The 14531-nt window shown below is 36.0% G+C and overlaps 1 protein-coding gene across 10 annotated transcripts in view; it reads right to left on the bottom strand.

Moving 5' to 3' along the window:
- ATRX (ATRX chromatin remodeler) overlaps window positions 1–14531 on the bottom strand; it is a 248863-nt gene that overhangs the window by 55943 nt on the left and 178389 nt on the right. For all 10 annotated transcript variants that reach the window (XM_082865330.1, XM_082865334.1, XM_082865333.1 and 7 more), the window contains 2 exons: window positions 7293–7446; window positions 4459–4565 (listed from right to left, as the gene is read on the bottom strand). In XM_082865330.1, coding sequence (XP_082721456.1) covers window positions 4459–4565; window positions 7293–7446 — 261 coding nt within the window. The remainder of the gene's footprint in view (window positions 1–4458; window positions 4566–7292; window positions 7447–14531) is intronic.

The raw sequence follows: 14531 nt of genomic DNA on the forward strand, positions 1-14531 counted from the left end.
GGGAAAACTGGACAGCTACACGTACAATGAGATTAGAACATTTCCTCACACTGTATAAAAAAATCAACTTTAAATGGATTAAAGACCTAAATGTAAGACCTGAAACCATACAACTCCTAGAAGAGAACACAGGCAGAACACTCTTTGACATAAAGTGTAAAAATATTTTCTTGGATCTATTTCCTAAGGCAAAATAAATAAAAGCAAAAATAAACAAATTGTACTTAAACTTAAAAGCTTTTGCACAGCAAAGGAAACCATTGACAAAACGAAAAGAAAACCCACATAATGGGAGAAAATATTAGCAAACAATATGACCAACAAGGGGTTAATATCCAAAATATACACACAGTTCATACAACTAAATATCAACAAACAAACAACAGTATCAAAAAATGGGTGGAAGACCTGAACAGACATTTTTCCAAAGAGGACAAAGAGATGGCTGACATGAAAAGATGTTCAACATAGCTAATTATTAGAGAAATGCATATCAAATTCACAATGAGATATCACCTCTCACCTGCCAGAATGGCTATCATCAAAAAATCTACAAATAACAAATGTTGGCGAGGATGTGAAGAAAAGGAAACCCTTTGTATACTGTTGGTGGGAATGTAAACTGGTGCAACCACTATGGAAAACAGTATGGAGGTTCCTCAAAAAACTAAAAATAGAACCACCATATCATCCAGCGATTCCACTCCTGGGTATATATCAGAAAACCTGAAAACACTAATTCAAACACATACATGTACACACATACATGTACACAGCAGTAGTCAAGATATGGAAGCAGCCCAAGTGTCCATCAATGGACAAATGGATAAAGAAGATGTGGCGCGCGTGTGCGCGCGCGCGCACACACACACACACACACACACAGAGGAATATTACTCAGCCATAAGAAAAAGAATGAAATTCTGCCATTTTCAGCAACATGGATGGACCTAGGGAATATTATGCTTAGTGAAATAATTCAGAGAGAGAAAGACAGATACTGTATAATATCACTTATACGTAGAATATAAAAAATAACACATACAAAGGTATATTGCAAAACAGAAAGAGACTCAGAGATATAGAAAACAAACTGGTGGTTACCAGTGGAGAGAAGCAAGAGAGGAGGCGTAAAGGAGGCATAAGGGATTAAAAGATACCAACTACTATGTATAAAATAAATAAGCGACAGGGGTATTGTATAGCACAGGGAATTATAGCCATTATTTTTTTTTTTTGCGGTACGCGGGCCTCTCACTGCTGTGGCCTCTCCCATTGCGGAGCACAGGCTCCGGACATGCAGGCTCAGCGGCCATGGCTCACGGGCCCAGCCGCTCCGCGGAATGTGGGATCTTCCCGGACCGGGGCACGAACCCGTGTCCCCTGCATCGGCAGGCGGACTCCCAACCACTGCGCCACCAGGGAAGCCCTATAGCCATTATTTTATAAAACTTTTAATGAAGTATAATCTGCAAAAATACTGAATCACTATGCTATACACCTGAAACTAATATAATATTATAAATCAACTATACTTCAATAAAAAAAAATCTACTCCTTTGAGAATTTGGACTAAAACAAACAAACAAAACAGCAAAAGTAAGTATGTCTCATCAAGTCAAATTTTGTTTATGTCCTAAGGACTGTAATATCCTACAAGATTCAAATATTAAGGATTTCTGGAATAAATGATCTAGTTTTATTAATGATATTCCTACAAACAGGATGTGTTTCAATTGTTTTCCTTTTAAATAATATTAAAAGTTTAGGGCTTCCCTGGTGGCGCAGTGGTTGAGAGTCCGCCTGCCGACGCAGGGAACGCGGGTTTGTGCCCCAGTCTGGGAGGATCCCACGTGCCGCGGAGCGGCTGGGCCCGTGAGCCATGGCCGCTGAGCCTGCACGTCCGGAGCCTGTGCTCTGCAACGGGAGGGGCCACAGCGGTGAGAGGCCCGCGTACCACAAAAAAAAAAAAAAAAGTTTAAAAGTCTTAGGATACATCTTAAAGTATATAAGAATAAATTATTCCTGAAAAAAAATCTAAAACTAACGAATTAAAAAAAATAAAACCCCCACATGATCATCTCAGTAGACACAAAGAAATCATTTGACAATGTTCAATACACATTCATGATAAGAAAAACACACTCAAAAAACTGGAAATACTGATACAAGAACTTCCACAACATGATAAATGATATTTATGAAAAAAATACAAATAACACCATACAGAATGGTGAAAGATCAGATGCTTTCCCTCTAAGATTAGGAAAAAGAAAAGGATGTCTGGTTTTGTCACTTTAATTCAACACCATACTAGAGGTTCTAAGGAGGGAAATGGTCAAGAAAAAGAAATAAAAGTAATCCATATTGTAAAGGAAAAAGTAAATTATCTCTATCTGCAGATGACATGATCTTGTATAAGGAAAATCCTTTAAAAATCCACAAAACACTATTTGAACTAATAAATGAGTTATTATGAAAAACTTAATTTATACATTTGCAATGAAGAATCTAAAACTAAAAGAGCACAATTCCATTTACAATACTACCAAAAAGAATAAAATAAATTTAACATAAGAAATGCAAAATGCATACACTGAAAACTATAAAACAACAGTGAAAGAAATTAAAGACCTAAATAAATGGTAAAATATCCCATGTTCATAGATCAGAAGACTTAACATTGTTAAGAAGGCAATACTTCCTAAAATGAACTACAGATTCAGTGCAATCACTATCAGAATCCAAGCTGACTTCTTGGTAAAATTTACAAGCTAATTCTAGAATTCATATGGAATTGCAAGGGACCCAGAATAGCCAAAAAAATCTTGAAGAGGAACAAAGTAGGAGGACGCACACTTTCAAAACTTATGTTCAAAGTAAAGGTAATCAAGACTGCTACTAGCATGAGGAATGACATACAGATCAATGGAATAAAACTCAGAGTCAAGAAATAAACCTGTCTCTTTGGTCAACTAATTTTTAGCAAGGGTACCATGAACAGTGAATGGGGAAAGAACAGTCTTCTCAACTGGTAGACTGAAGTTGGACCTTTACCTCATACTAAATGTAAAAATTAACTCAAAATGCATGAAAGAACTAACTGTAAGAGCTAAAACTATATAATTCTTTGAAGGAAACATAGGGGTAAATAGTCATAGACTTGGATTTGGCAATGGTTTCTTAGATATAACACTAAAGGCATAAGTAACAAAAGAAAAAAAAATAAAATTGGACTTCATCAAACTGAAAACCTTTTCCGCATCAAAGAATACTACCAAGAGAATGAAAAGAATGAGAAAATATTTATAAGGCATGTATCTGATAAGGGCCTGGTATGCAGAAAAAGCTTTTTTAATTAAAAATAATTTTTTTAAGTTTTTCAACTCAATAACAAAAAGACAAATGGGCAAAGGACCTGAATAAACATTTTTCCAAAGATATACAAATGGCCATGAAAAAATGGTCAACATTATTAGTCATTAGAGAAATACAAATCAAAATCAAAATGAGATACCATTTCACACCCACTAGGATGGCTATAATTCAACAACAACAACAACAACAACAAAAACAAGTGTTGGTAAAGATGTGGGGAAATCAGAAACCTTGAACACTACTTCTTGAGAATGTAAAATAGTGCAGCCAGTGTAGAAAAGAGTTTGGTGGATCCTCAATACATTAAACTTAGAATTGCCATATGGCCCAATAATTCCATTCCTAACTAAATATTCAAAAGAATTAAAAACAGATGTTTAAAGAAATGAAAACTTGTATATGAATGTTCATAGCAGCACTATTCACAATAGCCAAAAGGAGAAAACAACTCAAATATCTATGAATTAATGAATAATCAAAATGTGGGTATTATCCATGAAATGGAATATTATTAGGCCACAAAAAGGAATACAGCACTGACACTTGCTACAACTTGGATGAACCTTAAAAACATGCTATGCGAATGAAGCCAGTCACAAAAGACCACATATTATATGACTATTTATATGAAAGATCCAGAATAGGTCAATCATACAAACAAAGTAGATTAGTGATTGCTTAGCGGTAAAGAGGTAGAAAGGGGGTTAGCAGAGCGACAGCTAAAGGGTACAGGGTTTCTTTGGTGTTGATTAATATGTTTGAAAATTGACTATGGTGATAGTTACACAACTCTGAAAATGTACTAAAAACCATTGAATTGTACACTTTAAATGGGTAAACTGCACGATATGTGAATCATAACTCAATAACGCTGTTTAAAAAAAACAGCGAAAAAAATTTTGCTACAACTGCAGCAACAAACACCACATTTATATGGATAAGGACAAAAAGAAAGGACAGAAAAAATAGATATATTAGGGTTGTGGGTCTGGGTAATATTGTTTTCATCTATTGTTAAAATGTGTATACAATATGTTTAAATGAATGTTTTTAAAATTATGATATACAAATGTAACTCACCCTTATAAATAAGAGGTTTATCTTTATCTTCTGTCTTCTCCCTACTAGCCAATTCAAGAAAATCTTCAATCAGGTCCAGAGATATGAGAGACTGGCTGAAAACAAGGCTAAAAAGACAAGTTAGTATTCATGGATTAGAAGATTCACAAACAACATGATTCTAATCTAAACCTCAGTAAATATCCAAAAGAATTAAAAATTAGAAATTTGTAGAAATTAAAAAGCTGATTCTAAAGTTTATATGGGTATGCCAAGCACACAGAGTAGCCAAAACAATTTTGAAAGGAAAAAAGTTGGAGGCCTAACTCTACATGATTTCAACACAAAGCTAGTGTAATCAAAATAGTGTAGTACTGAGGAGACCAACACAAATCAGTGGAACAGAATATAGTCCCGATATAAAGCTACACTATAGTTAATTGGTTTGTGACGAATAGGCAAAAGCAATTCAATGGAAAAAATTAGTATTTTTAACAATGGTCTTGGCAAAATTGGATATTCATATGCTAAAAAAATGAATTTCCGCCTAAGCTTCAGCTGCACAAATAGGGAATAGAAGAATCTGATTTGACAAAAGTTCTTCTTAAAAAAAAAGTCTTAGTTGACCACAAGTCAATATGAACCAATAGTGTTATTTGGATGTTGGAAAACTGCTCCATCAGACTGCAGGAATGGAAAGATAGGGTCCAGAATAAACAAGAACCAGCGTCACTATAATTCTGTGTTAATAAAAATTCAGCTGAAGTGTTTGTGACCATATTTTGAGATAAGTGCTAAAAAAATGAAGTATATTCAAGACCATGTCAGGACTGAAATTATGCCATATAAAGAACAGATAAAACAACTGAGAAGAAAAAGCTAAAAGTGATGAGAGATAAACCCACCATTATCTGAAGAGACAATTGAAATAGTAGTAGTGATGTCTGCAACCTACTTTGAAAGGCATCAGGAAAATAAGATGGATGATGGATAGATATGTAATAAATGAAGTATGATAAAATATAGAATATAGTATAGATTCTAGGAGACAGGTATATAGGTATTCACTCTAAAAATTCTTTCTACTTTTTGTTATGTTTGAAAATTTCCATAATGAAATGCTGGACAAATAAAGAATAGTGGTAATCACAATTCCAGAAATGCAGTTTTATAGTCTTAACGTTGATAACACCTATCAGTTGGGTTAATAACTAAAAATGATCATTACAACAGTATTTTTAAAAAGCAGTAGATATATTCTATTTTAGACCAGGGGGGAAATAGCTATAGGAAGAGTATAAACTAAAGATAAGGATCCATTTTCTAACACTTTGAAGTATTCAACTATAGGGAGCCTTCTGAGATGCAAAATATTCTACCCAGGAGAGATCAGGAGAACATTCATGATGAACATGGTAGAAGAGATTCTTGAACTGGTTAGGAAATTAAAAGACTACTAAAATTTCCCCTATACTCATAAAATTCTTGTATGGTATCCAATAAAAATTAACTTTGAACTACAGAAGTTAATAGATAAAAAAGCATAAGCATGTCTAGAGCATTAATCTCTCTTGGTCTTTCAGGAACTCTGAGCTCAAATATCCACTTTCTACTTGACATCTCTCACGGACATCTAATAGGCCTTGGAAACTTAACAAAGCCAGAGCAGGACTCCTTACTACCTCTAATAAACTTACTTCTCCCTTAATCTTCTCCATTTTAGTAAATAACACCATAATCTACCAGTCACTTAGGGGGAAAGCCTGAGGGTCATCTTTGACTACTCTCTCCTTCTTACTGCCCTGCATTAAATCTACCAAGTACTGTTGTTTCTACTCCAAAACATACCCTTCATCTCCACTACTACTACTCCATTCCAAGCCAACATCACCCCTTATCTGAACTACTTGTTTCTGTATAAGTGGCAATATGTAACAAAAATAACTTACAGTGAGTACTTATTAGATGCCAGGTGAAGGAGTTAATTAAAAAGAAATAAAACAGTTTGTGTCTTCAAACAACTCACTATCCAGCGAAAAGACACAAGTACATCAGAATGTGTTAAGTGTAGAGTAGAGGTATATTAAAAGGTGGTATGAAAATATAACAGAGCTACCTCTTTCCAGGAAAGTTAAAGAAACTAAATTTGACATTTTTTTAAGACAGAAGATTGTTTTATTTTAGCCTTATGTTAAAGTGCTTAAATTTTTTAACCAAAAAAATGGTTATATTAAAAGCATTATATTTTTAAAATATTTTATGACCAGAACTTGGGATCTTATAAAAGCCTAAACAGCAGGTCTGGTTCAAAACTTTAAAAGTATGTTTTTTAAATAATAAAATGAAGGATAAGATTGGGGGTTGGAATCCAGGGAAGGGAAAGGGGGCACAAATGCTAGAAGTAAAATAAACAGGAACAAAAAACAAAGGAGAAATAATAAAGAGAGTAGTCAAAGAGGTGAAATAAAGTCTGAGAGGTGTCCACTAGATTTGGAAATTAGAAGGTCATTAAGTGACTTTAGGGGGGAAAACTCAGTAAAGTAATAGGGTAGAAGCCACACCGCATGGATTGAAAAATGATTCTGAAAGTGATGAAATACAAACATCAACTAGAGACTTGGCTCAAGGAAATAAGTTCAAGATACTATAGCCAGAAGGGGAAAACAGCACTGAAGAAATAACCAGAATATGTACTCAGAAACAGTGACTAAGAAGGAAGATAGCTGTCACTACACTAACCATGAAATTACATCTTTAGAAAAGAAGAAAACAAAATAGATTGCTTTAAATAAATTGTTTAAACAATAAAAATGTTATCAAAATGTTCATATAATAAAAATAGGAAAAGAACTTACACTTTATCCCCAATTTCCTCTGCCATTCGAAGAATTTCAAAGAGAAGTACCATTTTTCCAGAATGCTCTAAAACCTCAGCATCAGCATCTGTAACAAAATCTTTGTACCAGTCTGGAGCTGGGCTGCTTGGATTAGAAGAGGAAGTAGCTTTACCTAAACAAAATAAATGAAACATAAATAAGTAGGCAAATAAGCGAAGAAGCTGAAAGACTCCAGAGAGGGATTAAGACAGAGATTAAGAGAAAGACATATAGACCAACCAACCCAGGGAGAGAGTGAGAAAGAAAGAGATTGGTAAGGATGTGGGAGATGGGTGCAACACACACACACACACACACACACACACACACACACACAGAGAAGGAGAGAGAGAAAAAAGACAACCCTAGGAGAGAAAGAGCTCTATACTCTGAGAGAAAGACACAAGATGGGGGAGGTAAGGTAGAGGGGACCCTGGAAGAGGGAGGTAAAGAGACAGAGAATCAGAAAGACACACAAAGGCACATATAAACATACACATATGTACACAGAGGAAGAAAGACATGGGGGAGGGGCACCAAGTGAGACAGTAAGCAAGAGACAGACCCTGAGAAAGTGCAAGTATGAGAAACAGAACGTGGGGGCAGGAGGGCTCAGAAAGACAGAGACCCAAAGAGATGAAGCCCCTCAGGTCCTGAGACAGTATAACCCCCAAAGCATACCCCAAGAGATAGGGACCAGGAGAGAAAGACCTAGAGACCCAAAGAGAGAGGAAGAGAGGAAAAGAAGAAGGGAAGGGAGTCTGACTCACGTAGAGATCAAGGGAGAAAAGATCTTAGGGGCCGGCAACATTTCACTGTGCTACTAGAATTCTGGAAAACTCAAACAAGGATTGATCCCAGCATCACCATATCATGTTAAATCATTTTGCTCTTACTTTCCCCACAAACTTTGATTATAAAAGGTGTAAACAGATTGCCAACAGACACATGAAAGAATGCTCAACATCATTAATCATTAGAGAAATGCAAATCAAAACTACAATGAGGTATTATCTCACACCGGTTGGAATGGCCATCAAAAAATCTACAAAAAATAAATGCTGGAGAGGGTGTGGAGAAAAGGGAACCCTCTTGCACTGTTGGTGGGAATGTAAATTGATACAGCCACTATGGAGAACAGTTTGGATGCTCCTTAAAAAACTAAAAATAGAACTACCATACGACCCAGCAATCCCACTACTGGGCATATACCCTGAGAAAACCATAATTCAAAATAGCCAGGACATGGAAGCAACCTAAGTGTCCATCAACAGATGAATGGATAAAGAAGATGTGGCACATATATACAATGGAATATTACTCAGCCATAAAAAGGAACAAAACTGAGTTATTTGTAGTGAGGTGGATGGACCTAGAGACTGTCATACAGAGTGAAGTAAGAAAGAAAAACAAATACTGTATGCTAACACATATATATGGAATATAAAAAAAATGGTCATGAAGAACCTAGGGGCAAGATGGGAATAAAAATGCAGACCTACTAGAGAATGGACTTGAGGGTATGGGGAGGGGGAAGGGTAAGCTGGGACAAAGTGAGAGAGTGCCATGGACATATATACACTACCAAACGTAAAACAGATAGCTAGTGGGAAGCAGCCATATAGCACAGGAAGATCAGCTCGGTGTTCTGTAACCACCTAGAGGGGTGGGATAGGGAGGATGGGAGGGAGGGAGATGCAAGAGGGAAGAGATATGGGGACATATGTATATGTATAACTGATTCACTTTGTTATAAAGCAGAAACTAACACACCATTGTAAAGCAATTATACTCCAATAAAGATGTTAAAAAAAAAGGTGTAAGAAGAGAATAACAAAATAATCTATGAAAGATATAAACAGTTCAGTTTAAAATAAGGAATGTACAGGTTTAACCTGTTTCTGTATCTTCTCTCAATTGCCTTTTAATGCAAAGTACTTTAAATTTTTATATATTTTGTTATAAAATATTTTACATATTCAGAAAAGTATATAGAATATAAAGAACAGCAGTGTTCCCATATCCCATCTTCATCAAATTTTAAAACGCGTTAAATCTACTTCTGATGCAACTGAAGCCTAATATGTGACCCTAACCAATACTATTCTCTTCTTTCTCCCCTTCTTTTGGAAAAGTAATAAAACCCTAAACTTTATATTTACTATTTATGTTGTTTTTACATTTTCACTACATTTGTATTAGTAAACTGTAATTATGTATCATGTTTTTAAACTGTATGTAAATGGTACCATACTGTTTGTACAATTTTACAACCTACTTTTTCACTGAATGGAGTTTTTCATTTTCCACTCAAAGTGAGACTTATTCAATAATTCTAACTGCCATATAGTATTCCACTGCATGAATATACCATAATTTATTAGTTCTCCTATTCATAGACATTTAGATTATTTCTCATTTTTGGCTACTGTGAAATAACTGCAATGAAGACTCAGTGTTGTATTTTTCTAGAATGTTGTCTACTTCATCTAAGTTTAAAATTTTCTGTTATAAAATTATGCTCATGACTCATATCATATTAAACATACCTACTTTATATTCTTATCAAATAGTTCTAATATCTGTGGTTCTTGACAATCTGATCATGTTGTTTGTTTTAACTTTGTCAGGTTGACTGATAACTTATTTTGTTGCTAACTTTTCCTAATGTTGATTGCTTCTTTAGGTACTCTATAACTTTTTCTTGTCATTTCACTTTCAATGTAGCTGTAATATGAGAGAATCCTCGGTAGCCTGGGTTGACATCATACAACTCCACAGTGATTCTGCATCTGCTTCTGTCAGATGCTCCAGGGGATCACCAACCCAGAATTACTTTTGAGGTTAGTATTTCAGCTTGAGATTTTTAGACTATGTAAATAATGTAAATTCAAACCATAAACCATGTGAGAGAAAGCCCATGATTATGAATCCAAGAAAACTATTTTTGAAACCCACAGCCCAGGGTGACACAGATAAGCTTCCTTGTCATCTCCTTATCATCTCCCTGGATTGATGGGAAAATTTTTTTCTATCCTATTCTTCTATGGAGTATGTACCTATGTTAAACAGATTCAGCTTAAATCTGAGTTCTAAGAACTCTCCACCTTATAGAGCGCTCAAGGCCTTGAATCTTACCCCTGAGTAGGTAAAAACCAAAGCTGCTACTCTCAAGACTAGCCTATCCCTAGAGCTTCCATAGCATACTTTCTTGAACTTACTGTTTATCGGTTCCTTCTTTTTAGGCTGGGTCCTGGTGATTTCCATTACTTTTACAGAGCTCATTATGCATTTGTATTTAAACCACAATAAACTATTGCCTAAATGTACCACATATTTTCACGATTCCATGCCTTTCCTTGAATGTCTTATATTACGTTCTCCCCCTCTTTTCTTGACCAACTTCCAGGCATATTTTACTATCCTTCAAGAGTCAACAAAAATTTCATCTTAGAAGAGCCTTCTTAAGAGGGTGACCCTTGGCTGTTGTCTGGGAACTTGAATGGTAAACCGTTCCCTACACTGATTTTAAACTTTCCCTGAGAAGAAGGGATTGCTGCACCTCATCTAGGCACCTAGAAAGAAAATACCTGTTTTCATTCTGGGAGTCTAGAATTTGGTAAGAGCCAGGCAGAAAGTGCCTATGTCACCAGTCGCCAGTAAAAACCTTGGGTACTTAGTCTCTAATGAGCTCCTCTGGTAGACAACACTTCACATAACTTGCTGCTGCCATAACTTGCTGCTGCAGAAATTAGTACATCCTGTGTGACTCCACTGCGATAGGACTCTTGGAAGGTTATGCCTGGTTTCCTCTGGACTTTGACCAATATGTGCATTTTCCCTTTCCTGATTTTGCTTTGTACTCTTCTGTTGTAATAAACCATAGTCCTGAATATGACTATATGCTGAGTCCTATGAATCACCAAACCAGGGGGTAGCTTTGAGGAATCCTGACACGTAGCTTATCAAGCATATGCTAACTAAAATTCCTTTCTACAATTAGTCAACTGGCAAATAATCAGTGCCTTTGGGAATTTTGCAGTTCCACAGACTGAACACAACTTCAGCAATGGTTACCCAATTTAATTAAGGTAATTTATACACGGTAAAAGTGTAAGCAATTATAAAAAAAAAGCTGGCAGATAGTACAAATGTGGCAGCTAAATAAGAAGTGTAAAAGCTTAGCACAGGTGACAATTTCTGTGCAAATACAATACATTCATTCTAACTGTAATCCTGTTGGATATAATCACAACAGAGTAATCTCTAAAAAAAATAAAAAGTGACCCAGAGGGCTTCCCTGGTGGCGCAGTGGTTGACAGTCCGCCTGCTGATGCAGGGGACACGGGTTCGTGCCCCGGTCCGGGAAGATCCCACATGCCGCGGAGAGGCTAGGCCCGTGAGCCATGGCCGCTGAGCCTGCGCGTCCGGAGCCTGTGCTCCTCAACGGGAGAGGCCACAACAGTGAGAGGCCCGCGTACCGGAAAAAAAAAAAAAAAAGTGACCCAGAAAAATATGGGCTACTCCAGTTCATAAATATCCTGAATAAATAATTAAAACCTACAAATAGATATTTCATGCTGAATATTCTTACTTCATCATCGACATGGATTAATCATTCCTCCTGTTATAACTCTGTACTGTGTATGCATACATGACAAGTAACAGTGAATTAATAAATCAAAGCCACTTCTAAATATCCACTCTGGATATCAAAAAATGCTTACAAGGCACAAAGGAAATACAAACAAATAGAAAGCAACACTTTTACCCCTAATTTCTTCAAGCAATTTAAATATATATTTAAACACTGTATTTGCAGCAAGATACACTGTAGTTTTTTTTCTTATAATAACGAACTTTATTTTATTTTTTCGAACTTTATTTTATACCAGAATTCTACTACACAAGAATATTGGGAGGAGTCATTGGAAATGCAGATTATTGTTAAATGCAACTTAAAAAATACTCTCCCCATCCCATTTAGGTAGCACAGATGTTTCTATGCTTACTAAACTCACTGGTGCTATTGGAAATGCAACATATTTGCCAGTCTAGTGAAGAACACTCCCCACCAGACCAAGCACCTCTGAAGACCAGGCCCCTTTGCTTTTCCTTTGATTTCTGGTGTCAGCATATTGATATACACCACGTATTTTTGAATCAATAGAATGACTGAAAGAATTAGGCTATAAATTCATCTATCAATCAATCAATCAATCACCATCATCAATGTCTTCAAAATGTATCCCAAAGTAAAAGACCAGCAGAACCAAAGAATCAGAGATACTTCTTACCACCTCCTAAAACTGAAACTCTTTCCTGACTCCACCCCCTTTTCAGGCTACCACCTCACCCCTTAACTCTTCTTACCTTTTCTTAAATTGAAGTGCAGTTAATTTACTATGTTGTATTAGTTTCAGATGTACAGTAAAGTGATTCAGTTACAAATATATATATATTCTTTTTCTGATTCTTTTCCCTTATAGGTTATTATAAAATATTGAGTATAGCTCCCAGTGTCATACAGTAGGTCCTTGTTGATCATCTATTTTATATATAGTAGTGTGTATATGTTAATCCCAAACTAATTTATCCCTCCTCCCCTTTCCCCTTTGGTAACCATAAGTTTGTTTTCTGTCTGTGGGTCTATTTCTGTTTTGTACATAAGTTCATTTGCATCATTTTTCTTTTTTGATCTTCCACATATAAATGATATCATATGGTATTTGTCTTTCTCTTTCTGATTTACTTCACTTAGTATGACAATCTCTAGGTCCATCCATGTTGCTGCAAATGGCATTATTTCATTCTTTTTTATGGCTCAGTAATATTGCACTGTATACATATGTATGTGTGTGTTTATGTATACACACACACACACACATGCATGCACGCACACACACACACACACACACACACACACACACACACCCCACATCTTCTTTATCCATTCATTTGTTGATGGACATTTAGGTTCCTTTCATGTCTTGGTTATTGTAAATAGTGCTGCAATGAACACTGGGGTGCATGTATCTTTTCAAATTATGTTTTTCTCTGGATATATGGCCAGGACTGGGATTGCAGGATCATATGGTATCTCTATTTTTTAGTTTTTTAAGGAACCTCCATCACCTCACACCAGTCAGAATGGCCATCATAAAAAAGTCTACAAATAATAAATGCTGGAGAGGGTGTGGAGAAAAAGGAACTCTCCTACACTATTGGTGGGAATGTAAATTCATACAGCCACCATGGAGAACAGTATGGAGATTCCTTAAAAAACTACACTGTAGGGCTTCCCTGGTGGTGCAGTGGTTAAGAATCCACCTGCCAATTCAGGGGACATGGGTTCAAGCCCTGGTCTGGGAAGATCCCACATGTCGCAAAGCAACAAAGCCCGTGCGCTACAACTACTGAGACTGCACTCTAGAGCCCACGAGCCACAACTACTGAGCCCACGTGCCACAACTACTGAAGCCCGCATGCCTAGAGTCTGTGCTCCCCAACAAGAAAAAACACCGCAACTAGAGCCCCGCCCACTGCAACTAGAGAAAGCCTGTGTGCAGCAATGAAGACCCAACACAAACAAAAATAAATAAATAAAATTTTAAAAACCTACACTGTAGTTTTAGAAATAAAGGTAGAACATCATTAAAATATTATATGTATAAATAGTAGTACTAGTAGAATGGTAAACTCTGTAAGTGTATTTTGCACATTGATATAACCCAAGCTTCTTGAGCTGTCCCAGGCACATAGTAAGAACACAATAAACATTTGTTGAATGAATAAATATGGTATGTTAATGCTAATATTATGGTCCTATATCATATACCAAGATTCTATCACAAAAGATTATATCCATACAATAAATTATATACATTTTGTTTTTAAATTGCGTTACAATTAACATACAATATATTAGCTTCAGGTGCACCACACAGTGATTAGATGTTTTTATACAGTATGCAATGATAACCACAATAAGACCAGTTATCATCCATCACCATATTTTTCAATATTACTGACTACATTCCCTATGTGCACATTAAATGTCTGTGACTTATTAATTTTATAGCTGGAAGTTTGTACCACTTAACTCCCTTTACCTATTTCATCCATCCCCCCAAGATGCACCCCCTTCTGCCAACCACCAGTTTGCTCTAGATATCAACGAGTCTGCTCCTATTTAGTTTAGTTTGTTTGTTTTGTTTT

Source organism: Leucopleurus acutus (assembly GCF_964270905.1).
Source record: "Leucopleurus acutus genome assembly, chromosome: X".
Taxonomy (NCBI): Eukaryota; Metazoa; Chordata; class Mammalia; order Artiodactyla; family Delphinidae; genus Leucopleurus; species Leucopleurus acutus.